General features: G+C 33.6%; 1 protein-coding gene across 1 annotated transcript; it reads left to right on the top strand.

The window, feature by feature from the left end:
- Positions 1-8,772: 8,772 nt before the first annotated feature.
- LOC115990551 lies at positions 8,773-11,627 on the top strand. The gene is made up of 6 exons (XM_031114375.1): positions 8,773-8,924; positions 10,141-10,345; positions 10,582-10,674; positions 11,089-11,271; positions 11,367-11,469; positions 11,551-11,627. The coding sequence occupies exons 1-6, from the start codon at positions 8,773-8,775 to the stop codon at positions 11,625-11,627; spliced, it is 813 nt and encodes a 270-aa protein (XP_030970235.1).
- Positions 11,628-12,586: the final 959 nt, after the last annotated feature.

Genomic DNA, 12,586 nt, shown 5'->3' with positions numbered 1-12,586 from the left:
GTGTAGTGAAATTGCCAACCCACCAAAATCGACCCGACCCGACCCAACCCAACCCACTAGGTTAGGTCAATTCTTAGGAGATGGTGGGTTGGGTTGGGTCATGATTTTTTTTTTTTTTTTTTTAACAGTGAGTCGGGTTAGGTTTGGGTCATGAGATTTACAAACCTGCCTAACCCAACCTAACCCATCTATATTTAATATATTTTTAAATTAAAAAAATATATTATATATATATTTTTGCCCCTCTTCCTAAATAAACCCTGTACATTACACTACTAAGATATGGGAGAATGCATATGTGGTTGGATCTGGACCCTACACTTGGAATGGCTGTGATTGTGAGTAAAGGAAGAGGAAGCATTGGCTAAAAGATCCTATTCTTGGTCCGTGCCAAATGCATGACTACTTTGGGAAGAAAGTAAGATATGCACCTAACATGGGACTCAAGTACTCACGAAAAAGGAGATAGTGACTTTCTAAGGTCAGCAACTATAGGGACACCCCTTATTGGTTGAATGCATGTTGGACTACCTTAGAGACACATGTATCATTTACAGTACTCCTGATGTCTCTCTCAATGTCCATGACTTGTTTCCCAAGCAGTGGCAAAATCACCTACCCACAGGTCTCAGTGCCACGTTGGCATAATCTCTATCCTCTAGTCAACTTTCCATATCACAACTATGGAAAGGTCCAAAATAGAGAAATGATGACTTGACACCTATCTTTGTACTTAGCCATATTCCTCAAATTATAAGAGGAACATTAAGCTATATTTTAGGGTAAAAACCCTAGTAAATATTTGAAGAAGAGAGTAGAAAGTTGATAAGATAGGAAGGTAGAAAACAAGGTCTCTCTTTAAGGAAGAACACCTTTATTGTACAAGAGTGACCTCTTTTCCCCACATAATACAAATTTGAACAAAGCAAGAACATTCAATTTTTGCTCAAACCGTGGTTTTTCATCCCTTTTCCTAGGGTTTTCCATGTACATCTTGTGTCCTTTTTACGTTCTTGCTATCACTTTCTTCTTCTCTAACATGTGTCATGTCAAAGCAAGCATCCTTGTCACTTAAAACTTTTTCATGTAAATATACTATTAGATAACTTATTTTATTCTTTTATATAAGCTCAAATCTAACTTGCACATATAAAACCCAAACCCTAAGTTTATCTTATATAGTTTGTGTTTGTTTGCCGTTATGTTTATGATTATTTGGTTATAAATTTTCTTTTAATTGTAGTGGTGTTGTTCTAATGCTTAATTTAATTATAATGGGGAAAAAAAAAAGTTGTCCAACCCATGAGTTCAACCAACCCAACCCGACCCACGTGGGTTGGGTTGGGTTAAGTTGAACCCTTATAATGGGCTAGGTTGGATTTTTTTTTAACCCGAAATGACCCACTTAACACAACCCGTTTAACTCGTATAACAAATAAATATTCATTTTTTTTTAGATTTGTCAAATACCTTTTATATCCTACATATATTTTAAATTTAAAAAGAAAAATGAGTAATTACAAAAACTTACTAGGGATATAATTGGAAATTGAAACTTTACAAACCCTAGATCTCTAAACCCTACAAACCCTAAATTATTTCTAGATGGATGTTATATTTAATATTATGCAGGTTGAAATGGGTTATGTTACATTCATATCAACCCAACATGACTCGTTTATTAAGCGTGTCAAATGGGTTGGGTCAAGTCAACCCATCTTATTAACAGATCGGGTTAGGGTTAAAGGATCATGACACGATTATTAAATGGGTCGGGTTATGGTTGAGTCATTTAGTCAAATACCCTTATCTCAACACGACACAAACCCGACACGCTAACCCGAATTGACTCTTTGTTAAATTTCTAAGGGTATTTTTAGATATTCTCTATGTATAGGGACCATTATGGTCATTTTCTTTTGTAAGGGCATTATGGTCATTTTTTTTTTGTAAGGGTAGTTTGGTCATATTTTAGTTTTGTGGTTATTTTAGTAATTTTTTTTTTAGATTTTATGGTAATTTCAGTCATTTTTTAAGTTTCAAGATTATTTGGTCAATTTTGTTTGTTTTAAGGGTGTTTTGGTCATTTCTTAGTTTTCATGGTTATTTCGGTCATATTTTGGGTTTTTTTTGGTAAGTAGTTTTTATTATTATTATTTTATTTATTTTAGTTTCAGGGTTATTTTGTCATTTTTTAGGTTCTACGGGTATTTTGGTCATTTTTTAGGTTTCATCGGTATTATGGTAATTGGTGAGAAAAAAAAAAAGGGAATCATTGAATGTAACAAAAGTACCACCGAATGTGAGAATAGTATGGTCAAATGTGATGTTAGTATTACCTAATGTAATAATAGAACCATCATTTGCAAGAAAAGAATAATTGAATCACCAAACGTGACAAAAGTATAGTCACATGTGATTTTTGGTACTGCACAATTTGAAAATGGTACCATTAAATGTCAGAAAAAATACGAGTACAACCGAACGTGGCAAAGGTACAGTTTTGTCTATTTTGGCACACTTAATAAAATTGAGAAAAGAGAGGTTTGGTTAAGGGTACATATTCGAAATCATAATTTAAATTTATATAGATGACAAAAAGTAATATTGTATTTTAATTGTTTAATTTAATGATTTGAGGTATCTGCCAAAGGCCTTGTAACTAAATTGACACTTCCTCATGCACAAAGTGTTTGGGGGTTTAGGAAGAAAAGAGTTCGAACTGCAGGTTAGAAGCATGTTGTAATTATCTCTAAAAAAAAAAAGATTTGTTGTATATTTTTTTATGTTCTTTTTTCCCTTCTTACCTGATATTAATATTTTAGTTTTTGAGTGAATTACACATTTTTAGTGTTTTGATTGTTATAATTTGAATTTGAAGGCAAATTTCTAAGTCACACAGAAATTAGGAGATTACTATAACTATGATTGTCTTAAGCTTTTAAATGATTCACTTGAGCGTGAAAGCTTTTTTCTACTAACATATGAAGCTCATCTTGCATCTTGAAGTTAAGCACTAGCAACTAAGGATTCTTTGAAAATTTATTTTAATATAAAACAAGAAAAAGGAAAGGGAGAGTTAAAACCATTGCACTATTCGTAAGCTTAAGTGTGCAATCTCAGGTGGAAAATCTGCTACTGATTGTGTGAAAAAAAAATCCACAACTATTGTAGGAATGTGAGAATAGCACATGAGAGAACAATTAGTACCTAAATATAAATAATTACTACTAAGAGAAGATTACTGTGAAACAAATCATATTTTGCTATCATTTCTAGTAAATTTTTTATATAAGTACAATCAACCTGAAGTTATTAACCAAATAGAAAATTAAAAGGGATAAAGGATTCAAAACATTGTTTTTCCAGTACTAATCACACGTAAGTAGTGACAGTTTATGGCAATTACAACAAATATTCTGTTACATTGAAGCTCCAACTTCATCTGAATTCACTGCAACTCCATTAGGGGCATCATCTCCATGAAGTTGAGTAGAAACATCATCTATGGCTGAATTCAACTAAGCCATCTTCTCCGTTAATATTTTGCGGGTTCTCTGTAGTCATCACACCACTAATGCAATATCAATGCATTGCAAACATTTAAAAAAAAAAAAAAAAAAAAAAAAAAAAAAAAAAAAAAAAAAAAAAAAAAAGATAACTAAAACAATATCAATAATAGTTAAAAGAGGATGAAAATACAAGTAAACACAAACAATTTGTACAGTGTTTTTTTTTTCTTGAAGCACAATTCATAAAGCTTACTTATAGATACAAACCATTATATTTTTCTTGTTTGTCTTATGACAACCAACCATAAGTAGGCCTTTATTTGTAACCAAAAAGACTTTACTTTCAAAGCTGAACACATTAACAAACATGCATACACACAAAATGAATAATTTAAAGGATTGCGAATGCAGGAACAGCTTCTCACCTCCAAAGCTTTCTCCTTATCATATATAAATTTTGGCAACTTCCTCAGCAGATCTTTTCTGTCAGCTCCAGCAAGTGCCTTGCTTATCTGCAAAAACTAAACTAATCAGTACTTCAACCTAAAAACATTTTGAAAAATAAATAAATAAACAATACATCTGAGCTGTTAATTGTACGAACAGTATATAAATCACATCAATAGCCCAAAAGTGAATCAATAGCCCAATACTTACTGATGCATCACATGGCTGTTTAATTAGGCCAAATAATTACATACATTTACATATTTCTTGATACGATGACTTTAAATGAAATATTTTTACTCTATAGGCTCAAAAATGTGACAAAAACACATGTATTACTCCAATTAATTAGAACCTAAGGAGACAGATGCACAACATTCTCATTACAAAGCCACTAACAAAGATACTTGCGCAATTTGGTTTTCCATCAAATAAACCAAATTTTAGATTATTAAAGTGTCAAAAAGAACACATACACCACTCTACTTAATTAATAACCTAGGGAAACACAGACACCCAAGACCAAATAAGTTGGATTTCAATAGGTATATTTTCTCAAACATCTTCAGTGCATTTCACAACTCAAACCACAGCAGTAACATAAGGAATGAGAAAAAACTGATCCATTGTGACAAACTTCAAACTAAGAAATTATTATCAAGCTAAGAATCATAGTTATGTTTCAGTGAAAGAAACTAAGGAATAAGAAATGGATACTCTTAGGCAAAGAAATTTGGATCAGAGGAAAAAATCATAGATTTAGTATCAACATTTCCAAAATGCCAAAGCTAAGAGACCCATACACACAACAATTACAAGAAAACCCATATTCATTCAATCACAATAGATTCAGCCATATTGCAAAGCCCCAATTTTCAAACTCAAGCAAAACCATCAAGCTTTACACTCAACAAGAAAACCCATTAATCAAGCTAATAAAAAAAAGTCCAATTTCCATACACATAGCATCACATTTTAGCATAAAAATCCAAAAAAAAGGCAGAATACAGAGAGATAAACTAAAACTCTATAAAGCACTTCAACAAACATCTTCAATGCCCACCCAAAAACCAGCTTTTAAAATGCCAATAATAACAGTTATTGCTAATACCAAAAATCCAAACAAGAAAACCCATTCATCAAGCTAATCAAAACTTTAAAAAAATGTTATTCATCAAACTAATAAAAAAAGGAAACAAAATGAGTGTCAAAGGGGTTTCAGTCTTGTCTAAAAGGCAAAAAAAAATTGAAAAAAAAAATAAAAGAGAATGAAAATAAAGAATAAGAGAGCTGGACCCGCAGCCACCAGTGGTTGTGACACCGATGAGAAGCACCGCCAACAGCGATAGGTGTGAGTGGAAGCAGAAGCTCGGCCACGGTTGGGCTTGAGAGAAGAAGAAAACAGAGAAACCCAGATGAGAGAGAGAGAGAAATAGTGAGACGAGGGGAATGCCATAGTGGCAAGCATCACCGGTTATGGTGAGGGATTTGGTGGCTGCTAGCTATAGCCATGGAGATTCAGCCATAGACAAAGGTTTGGTGGAAGATAGAAATATTTTGAAATTTTTTTGGATCTGATGAGAAGCTTAGGCAGGAAGTAGTGAGGAGAGAGCAAATTGAATTGGCAAAGAGCTGAGCACACGGATTGCCAGCCTGGTATGATGAGGTGTCAAGTAAATGAGTCTTTAGATTAAATGGATGACTGATATTTGTGGGGTATTGCAATACCTATGGGATGTGAATCCATTTTTTATTATAGGAAAGCGCAGCACGATGGTACTACTCAATGTAAAGATAGTACCATTAAATGTGAGAGAAAATAAGACAATAAGGAAATGTGATAAAAGTGCAATTACATGTGATGTAGATGTTACATAATGTGAAGATAGTACTATTAAATATAAGAAAAAAAATAAGGAAATGAAGGAAATGATTGAATGTGACAAAAGTATAATTACATATGATGTTAGTACTGCTCAATGTGAGGGTGGTACCGTAAAATATGATAAAAAAAATAAAGGAACTATCGAATGTGACAAAAGTACAGTCACATGTAATGTTGGTACTGCGCAATGTGAGGCTGGTATCATAAAATGTGAGAAAAAATAAGAGAACTACCGAATGTGACAAAAGTACAGTCACATATGATGTTGATATTGCGCAATGTAAGGATGATACCATAAAATGTGAGAAAAAAAAGAAGGAAACCACCGAATGTGACAAAAGTACAATCATATGTGATATTGGTACTACGTAATGTAAGGATGGTACCATAAAATATGAGAAAAAAAATGGGAATCATCGAATGTAACAAAAGTACAGTCACATGTGATGTTGGTACTGCGTAATGTGAGGATAGTATCATCAAATGTGAGAAAAAAATAAAAGAACTACCGAATGTGACAAAAATACAGTCACATATGATCTTGGTACTACGTAATGTGAGGATGGTACCATAAAATGTAAAAAAATAATAATAATAAGGGAACCATCGAATGTGAGTAAAGTACAGTCACATGGAATGTGAGTAAAGTACAGTCACATGTGATGTTGGTACTGCGCAATGTGAGGATAGTACCATTAAATGTGAGAAAAAAAATAAAGGAACCACTGAATGTGACAAAAATACAATCACATGTGATGTTGGTATTGCACAATGTGAGGATTGTACTATCAAATGTGAGAAAAAATAAAGGAACCACCGAATGTGACAAAAATACAGTCACATGTGATGTTAGTACTGCGCAATGTGAGGATGGTACCATCAAATGTGAGAAAAAAAATAAGGAAACCACCGAATGTGACAAAAATACAGTCACATGTGATGTTGGTACTGCACAATGTGAGGATGGTACCATCAAATGTGAGAAAAAATAAATGAACCACTGAATGTGATAAAAGTACAGTCACATGTGATGTTGGTACTGCGCAATGTGAGGATGGTACCATCAAATGTAAGAAAAAAATAATGGAATTATTGAATGTGACAAAAGTACAATCACATGTGATGTTGGTACTGCATAATGTGAAGATGGTACTATCAAATGTGAGAAAAAATAAGGGAACTACTGAATGTGACAAAAGTACAGTTATATGTGATATTAGTATTACACAATGTGATGATGGTACCATCAAATGTGATGTTTTGGTAACCTGGTATATCAGGTTGCCTACTAATGGGTACCGTACCCCCCAAAAAAAAAGGAGGGGTACGTTAGAATTACCCTATACTAGGTTACTAAAATATCATATTTAATGGTATCATCCTTATATTATATGGGTAATTCTAACGTACCCTCCTTTTTTTTGAGATGTACGGTACCCATTAGTAGGCAACCTGCTATACCAGGTTACCAAAACATCACATTTGATGGTACCATCATCACATTATGTAGTACTAATATCACATATAACGGTATTTTTGTTACATTCGGTAGTTCATTTATTTTTTCTCACATTTGATGGTACCATCCTCACATTGTGCAGTACCAACATCACATGTGATTGTACTTTTGTTACATTCGGTGGTTCTCTTATTTTTTTCTCACATTTGATGGTACTATCCTCACATTGTGTAGTACCAACATCACATGTGATTGTACTTTTGTCATATTCAGTGGTTCATTTATTTTTTCTCACATTTGATGGTATCATCCTCACATTGTGTAGTACCAACATCATATGTAACTGTATTTTTGTCACATTTGGTGGTTTTCTTATTTTTTTCTCACATTTGATGGTACCATCCTCACATTGTGCTGTACTAATATAACATGTGACTATATTTTTGTCACATTCGGTGGTTCCTTTATTTTTTCTCACATTTGATAGTACAATCCTCACATTGTGCAGTACCAACATCACATGTGACTGTATTTTTGTCACATTCAGTGGTTCCTTTATGTTTTTCTCACATTTGATGGTACTATCCTCACATTACGCAATACCAACATCACATGTGATTATACTTTAATCACATTCGATAGTTCCCTTATTTTTTTTTTTCCATATTTTATGGTACCATCCTCACATTACGTAGTACGAAGATCATATGTGACTGTATTTTTATCACATTCGGTAGTTCTTTTATTTTTTTTCTCACATTTGATGATACTATCATCACATTACGCAGTACCAATATCACATGTGATTGTACTTTTGTCACATTCGATGGTTCCCATATTTTTTTTCACATTTTATGGTACCATCCTTACATTACGTAGTACCAATATCACATATGATTGTAATTTTGTCACATTCGGTGGTTTTCTTATTTTTTCCTCACATTTTATGGTATCATCCACACATTGCACAATATCAACATCATATGTGACTGTACTTTTGTCATATTCGGTGGTTCTTTTATTTTTTTTCTCACATTTTATGATACCAGCCTCACATTGTACAGTACCAACATTACATATGACTATACTTTTGTCACATTCCATAATTCCTTTTTTTTTTCCTCACTGTTGATACTAAATCTATGATTTTTTCCTCTGATCCAGATTTCTTTGCCTAAGAGTATCCATTTCTTATTCCTTAGTTTCTTTAACTGAAACAGAACTATGATTCTTAGTTTGATAATAATTTCTTAGTTTGAAGTTTGTCACAATGGATCAGTTTTTTCTCATTCCCTATGTTACTGCTGTGGTTTGAGTTGTGAAATGCACTGAAGATGCTGGAGAAAATATACCTACTGAAATCCAACTTATTTGGTCTTGGGTGTCTGTGTTTCCTTAGGTTATCAATTAAGTAGAGTGGTGTATGTGTTCGTTTTGACACTTTAATGATCTAAAATCTGGTTTATTTGATGGAAAACCAAATTGTGCCCACTTTGGCTACCGACCATAAGAGGAAGGAGGTCATTAAATATGTGCAACGTCTCATTAGGAAACGTGTGAGATGTGAGGTACGCGCTGAATTCGCTTTGCTTTCTGTTTATCAAGCAATTTTATCATCTGGGTATTTCACTATTTTCCTGTTTCTGCGATTCTGTTTAAGAACTACCAGTTTTTTTTCGCATTGTAGAGTGGTTTTGCTTGTAATGTAATGGGCTACAACCATAATGTCTTTGAGCTAGGTTGATGGCTACTTTTTTTTGGGGGTTGTTTTAGTATGTGTATAGTAATGTGACTGTGACTGTTACTATGGCTGAGCCATGTGCTACTGTTGAAGCTATTAGTGAATAAATCTTGGTTGGTGTGATATGTGGGGATTGTGGTTCTTGGCTGTTTGTGTTTGGAAATTGATTGATATAGAGTCAAAGATGTCATTTTTTTTGACGATTAGATGCGGGATACAAGTGATGGGAGTAGTAATTGTCAGACCGAAGGATGAATGAAAGAATGTGCCTGTAGTTTTCAACAGTGAATGGAATTTTGGAATGAGTAAACAATACAGGAGTTGGTTAAGGACACAGGAGTTGAGGCTATATTTAAATCTATGATGATTATAATTGTAGGTTAGTCACTAAGTGTATTTGTTAGAATTATCGTTGAATGATTAAATTCACAATTTCCTAAGAGTTTAAGGTTTTGGGGTACATCATATTTTTGCTTTGTTTTTTTTGGCTAGGTTGTTAGGGGGGAGGGGGGCTAGTGGGTACAAACTTCAGTGCCCAGACACCACAGGAGGTGCTGGGACCACTGGGGTATCCCTCGAATCCCAAGTCATTTTTTACATGGTGCATTAGCTCAAGTGTAGTCTGTGTTGTTTTGCTTTCTTCAGTACAGGTGGCTGTCTTTTGAGCCTTGTTAGTTACAGGGTTTATCAGGTTCTGATTGGAGGTTGGAGGGCTTAAATGTACATAGTGGTGTTATGCTTTGATTTGTAATAGTTAAATTAGATTCGACAAAAGGGCGGGCAGTATCTCCTAGGATATAAACTAAGAAAAATATGTATTTTATTTTAGTATTAAACAAAGGGATTCATGAAGATGATCTTAATAATTTGGATAACCTACATCATTGGACCGAGAGATTGTATCTTGAGTAAGGCTGACAGATCCTTCTATTATTAGAAGATTAGGATTCATCTGCTCAATTATAATTTATGGATGAACTAAAAAATATTGTAATCTATGAATGTAATATAAATTTAGAATATCACTACAGGGGAGCAAGTAACCTGGAGGATTGTTGCTCCATTTCATTGAAGTTCTTACAAGTTGAGTTTCCAGATTTGTGCTTATTTTGCAGGTCTTCCCATATGGATCAGTTCCACTAAAAACATATCTTCCTGATGGAGATATTGATTTGACTACCCTTAGTTGTCCAAGTGTTGAGGATGCCTGGGTATCTGATGTTCATGCTGTTCTGAGGGAAGAAGAACATAATGAAGCTTCTCGGTTTGAAGTGAAGAATATCCATTGCATTGATGCTGAGGTTCCCCCCACCTTATTCACTTGTCTTTTTTGAATTTAAATTTTTTTAGGTGGATTGGCTCACATCTCATTATGCATGTGGGCTGGCATTTTCATGCCTTGTTATCTCATATTGTTGAAATTGAAATTCTTTGTTAGAAGTTCTGTTATTTGCATGGATGACATGTTATGTAACTAAATATTTACCTGTTATATATATTTTTTTTATTAAATTGCATCTGTGTTTAATGGTGGCAGGTTAAGCGTGTGAAATGCATTGTACAGAATATCGTGGTAGATATATCGTTCAATCAGTTAGGAGGACTTTGTACGCTTTGTTTTCTTGAACAGGTATGATGTAAGGCTACCTTTTAAGATTATAAATGTGATTACCATGCTTGGTATCTTTTATCTTGCAGGATATATGATCCTATTTCATAAAAAAAACATTTTGAATTAGTAACTTCTTTTCTTTTTAGTAGTATTTGAAATGAATTTATTTTGTATGTAATATATATTATTTGTGTGCATTGGGCTGTGCTTGTTTACATTCTTATGGCTGCATTCCTTAGATTTATACCTTTAAACACCATGGAAATTGTTCCATTGTATGCATTTCTGTGCGTGTCTGCACACTTCAAGGATTCAAAGAATGGCACGTCTACATTCTAATGGCTCCATAACTTCCTTAAACAATATGGAATATGGAGTTGACTCAGTGCTGCCTTCTAGAAATTTCACATTTCTAATGCTACCTGTATGCAGGTTGATCGCCTTGTTGGTAAAGATCATCTCTTTAAGCGCAGCATTATTCTGATAAAAGCTTGGTGCTATTATGAAAGTCGTATTCTTGGTGCCCATCATGGTTTGCTTTCAACCTATGCTTTGGAGACATTGGTCCTTTATATTTTCCATCAATTTCATTCTTCCCTAAATGCACCTTTAGCAGTGAGTGCTCTTACAAATTAAAATTGAATTGCTTACTAGATGCATATGTTAGATTGAATACTTAATTTTATTTTCTCTTCCCCCACCCCCCATAGGTTCTTTACAGATTTTTAGATTACTTCAGCAGATTTGATTGGGAAAGTTATTGTATTAGTTTAAGTGGACCAGTTTGTAAATCTTCTCTACCTGATATTGTAGGTAAGTAACATCCCTTTGTCTTTGTGATGTTGGATGGCTTCATTGTTTTTTTTTTTTTTTAATCCCTCTTGCTCTCTTCAGCTGAGGTACAAGAAAATGGGGGAGATGATCTATTGCTAAGTGAAGAATTTCTCAGAAACTGTGCCGAGATGTTCTGAGTGTCCCCAAAGGGGTCTGAGACGAATTCACGAGCATTCACCCAGAAGCATCTTAACGTTATTGATCCACTTAAAGAAAACAACAACCTTAGGCGTAGTGTCAATAGAGGTATGATTCTTCTTGCTTCTATTGTGATGCTTTTAGAGTATGTGCAGGTTTGTTTCTAAAAGGTTCTTTGTTCCAAACTGACAAAAACTCCATTTGGTAGAAACTCCTATGTTTGCTTCTAGTCACCTTTAACCTCCCCACCCCGGCTATGGAATTATCAAACAAAAAAATTGTTACAATAACCTTTAATTTTGAAATGTTCTCTGCAAGTTAAAAATGTACGATTGCAACAATATGCAAATATTTGAAAAAAAAAAAATTAATATCTTCTGTATAGAAAAAATAATTTCATTTAGGTATAAAGGCAACTAAATTTTTGACAAAATATCTTAATAGAATGAGTTTGCATGTGGTCAAGCCTAATTAATTTGTTAAAGATCCATAGCCGACCCAAAAAATTTAGGATTAAGGCTTGTTGTTGTTGTATCTTAACAGAATGAGTTTGCATTTTCACCATGAGCATATGTTTTCACATGCATGTGTATAATCAGCAAAATTAATTGTGAAGGCTAGAATATTAGGGACTGTGTAAATAGGATGGTTTGCGCACAATTAAAGTAGACATAGTATTTGAATTTTTGATAGCCTCCTGGAATCAATTTGATGCCTTCTGGAGGAAAAGAAATCTGTTTCTTAGTAAACTTTAAAACTAGTTTTTCTAACCATTAGAAAAAAAGAAAAAGCAAATCCAGAATGTCTAATTGTTCTCATATAGCACCCGCTCCAATAGAAATTTCTCGATTTTGAAATGTATCAAAGTGGAAGTTAAAAATTATGGTGATTTTTGGAGGGGGAAAGTGCTAAGGATGGCGGGAATATTTTTCTTTTATGATATTTAAGTTACATAGGC

The sequence above is a fragment of the Quercus lobata genome, chromosome 5 (assembly GCF_001633185.2).
Source record: "Quercus lobata isolate SW786 chromosome 5, ValleyOak3.0 Primary Assembly, whole genome shotgun sequence".
Taxonomy (NCBI): domain Eukaryota; kingdom Viridiplantae; phylum Streptophyta; class Magnoliopsida; order Fagales; family Fagaceae; genus Quercus; species Quercus lobata.
The sequence above is the reverse complement of the archived record's forward strand: the minus strand, read 5'-3'. Positions and strand labels throughout refer to the sequence as shown.

Bases quoted from the DNA above. Each gene is read 5' to 3' on its own strand.
- LOC115990551 (XM_031114375.1), top strand. From the start codon at position 8,773: ATGGAAAACCAAATTGTGCCCACTTTGGCTACCGACCATAAGAGGAAG. The intron at 11,272-11,366 runs GTGAGTGCTCTT...CACCCCCCATAG, and splicing joins CCCTAAATGCACCTTTAGCA to GTTCTTTACAGATTTTTAGA. The intron at 11,470-11,550 runs GTAAGTAACATC...TGCTCTCTTCAG, and splicing joins TTCTCTACCTGATATTGTAG to CTGAGGTACAAGAAAATGGG.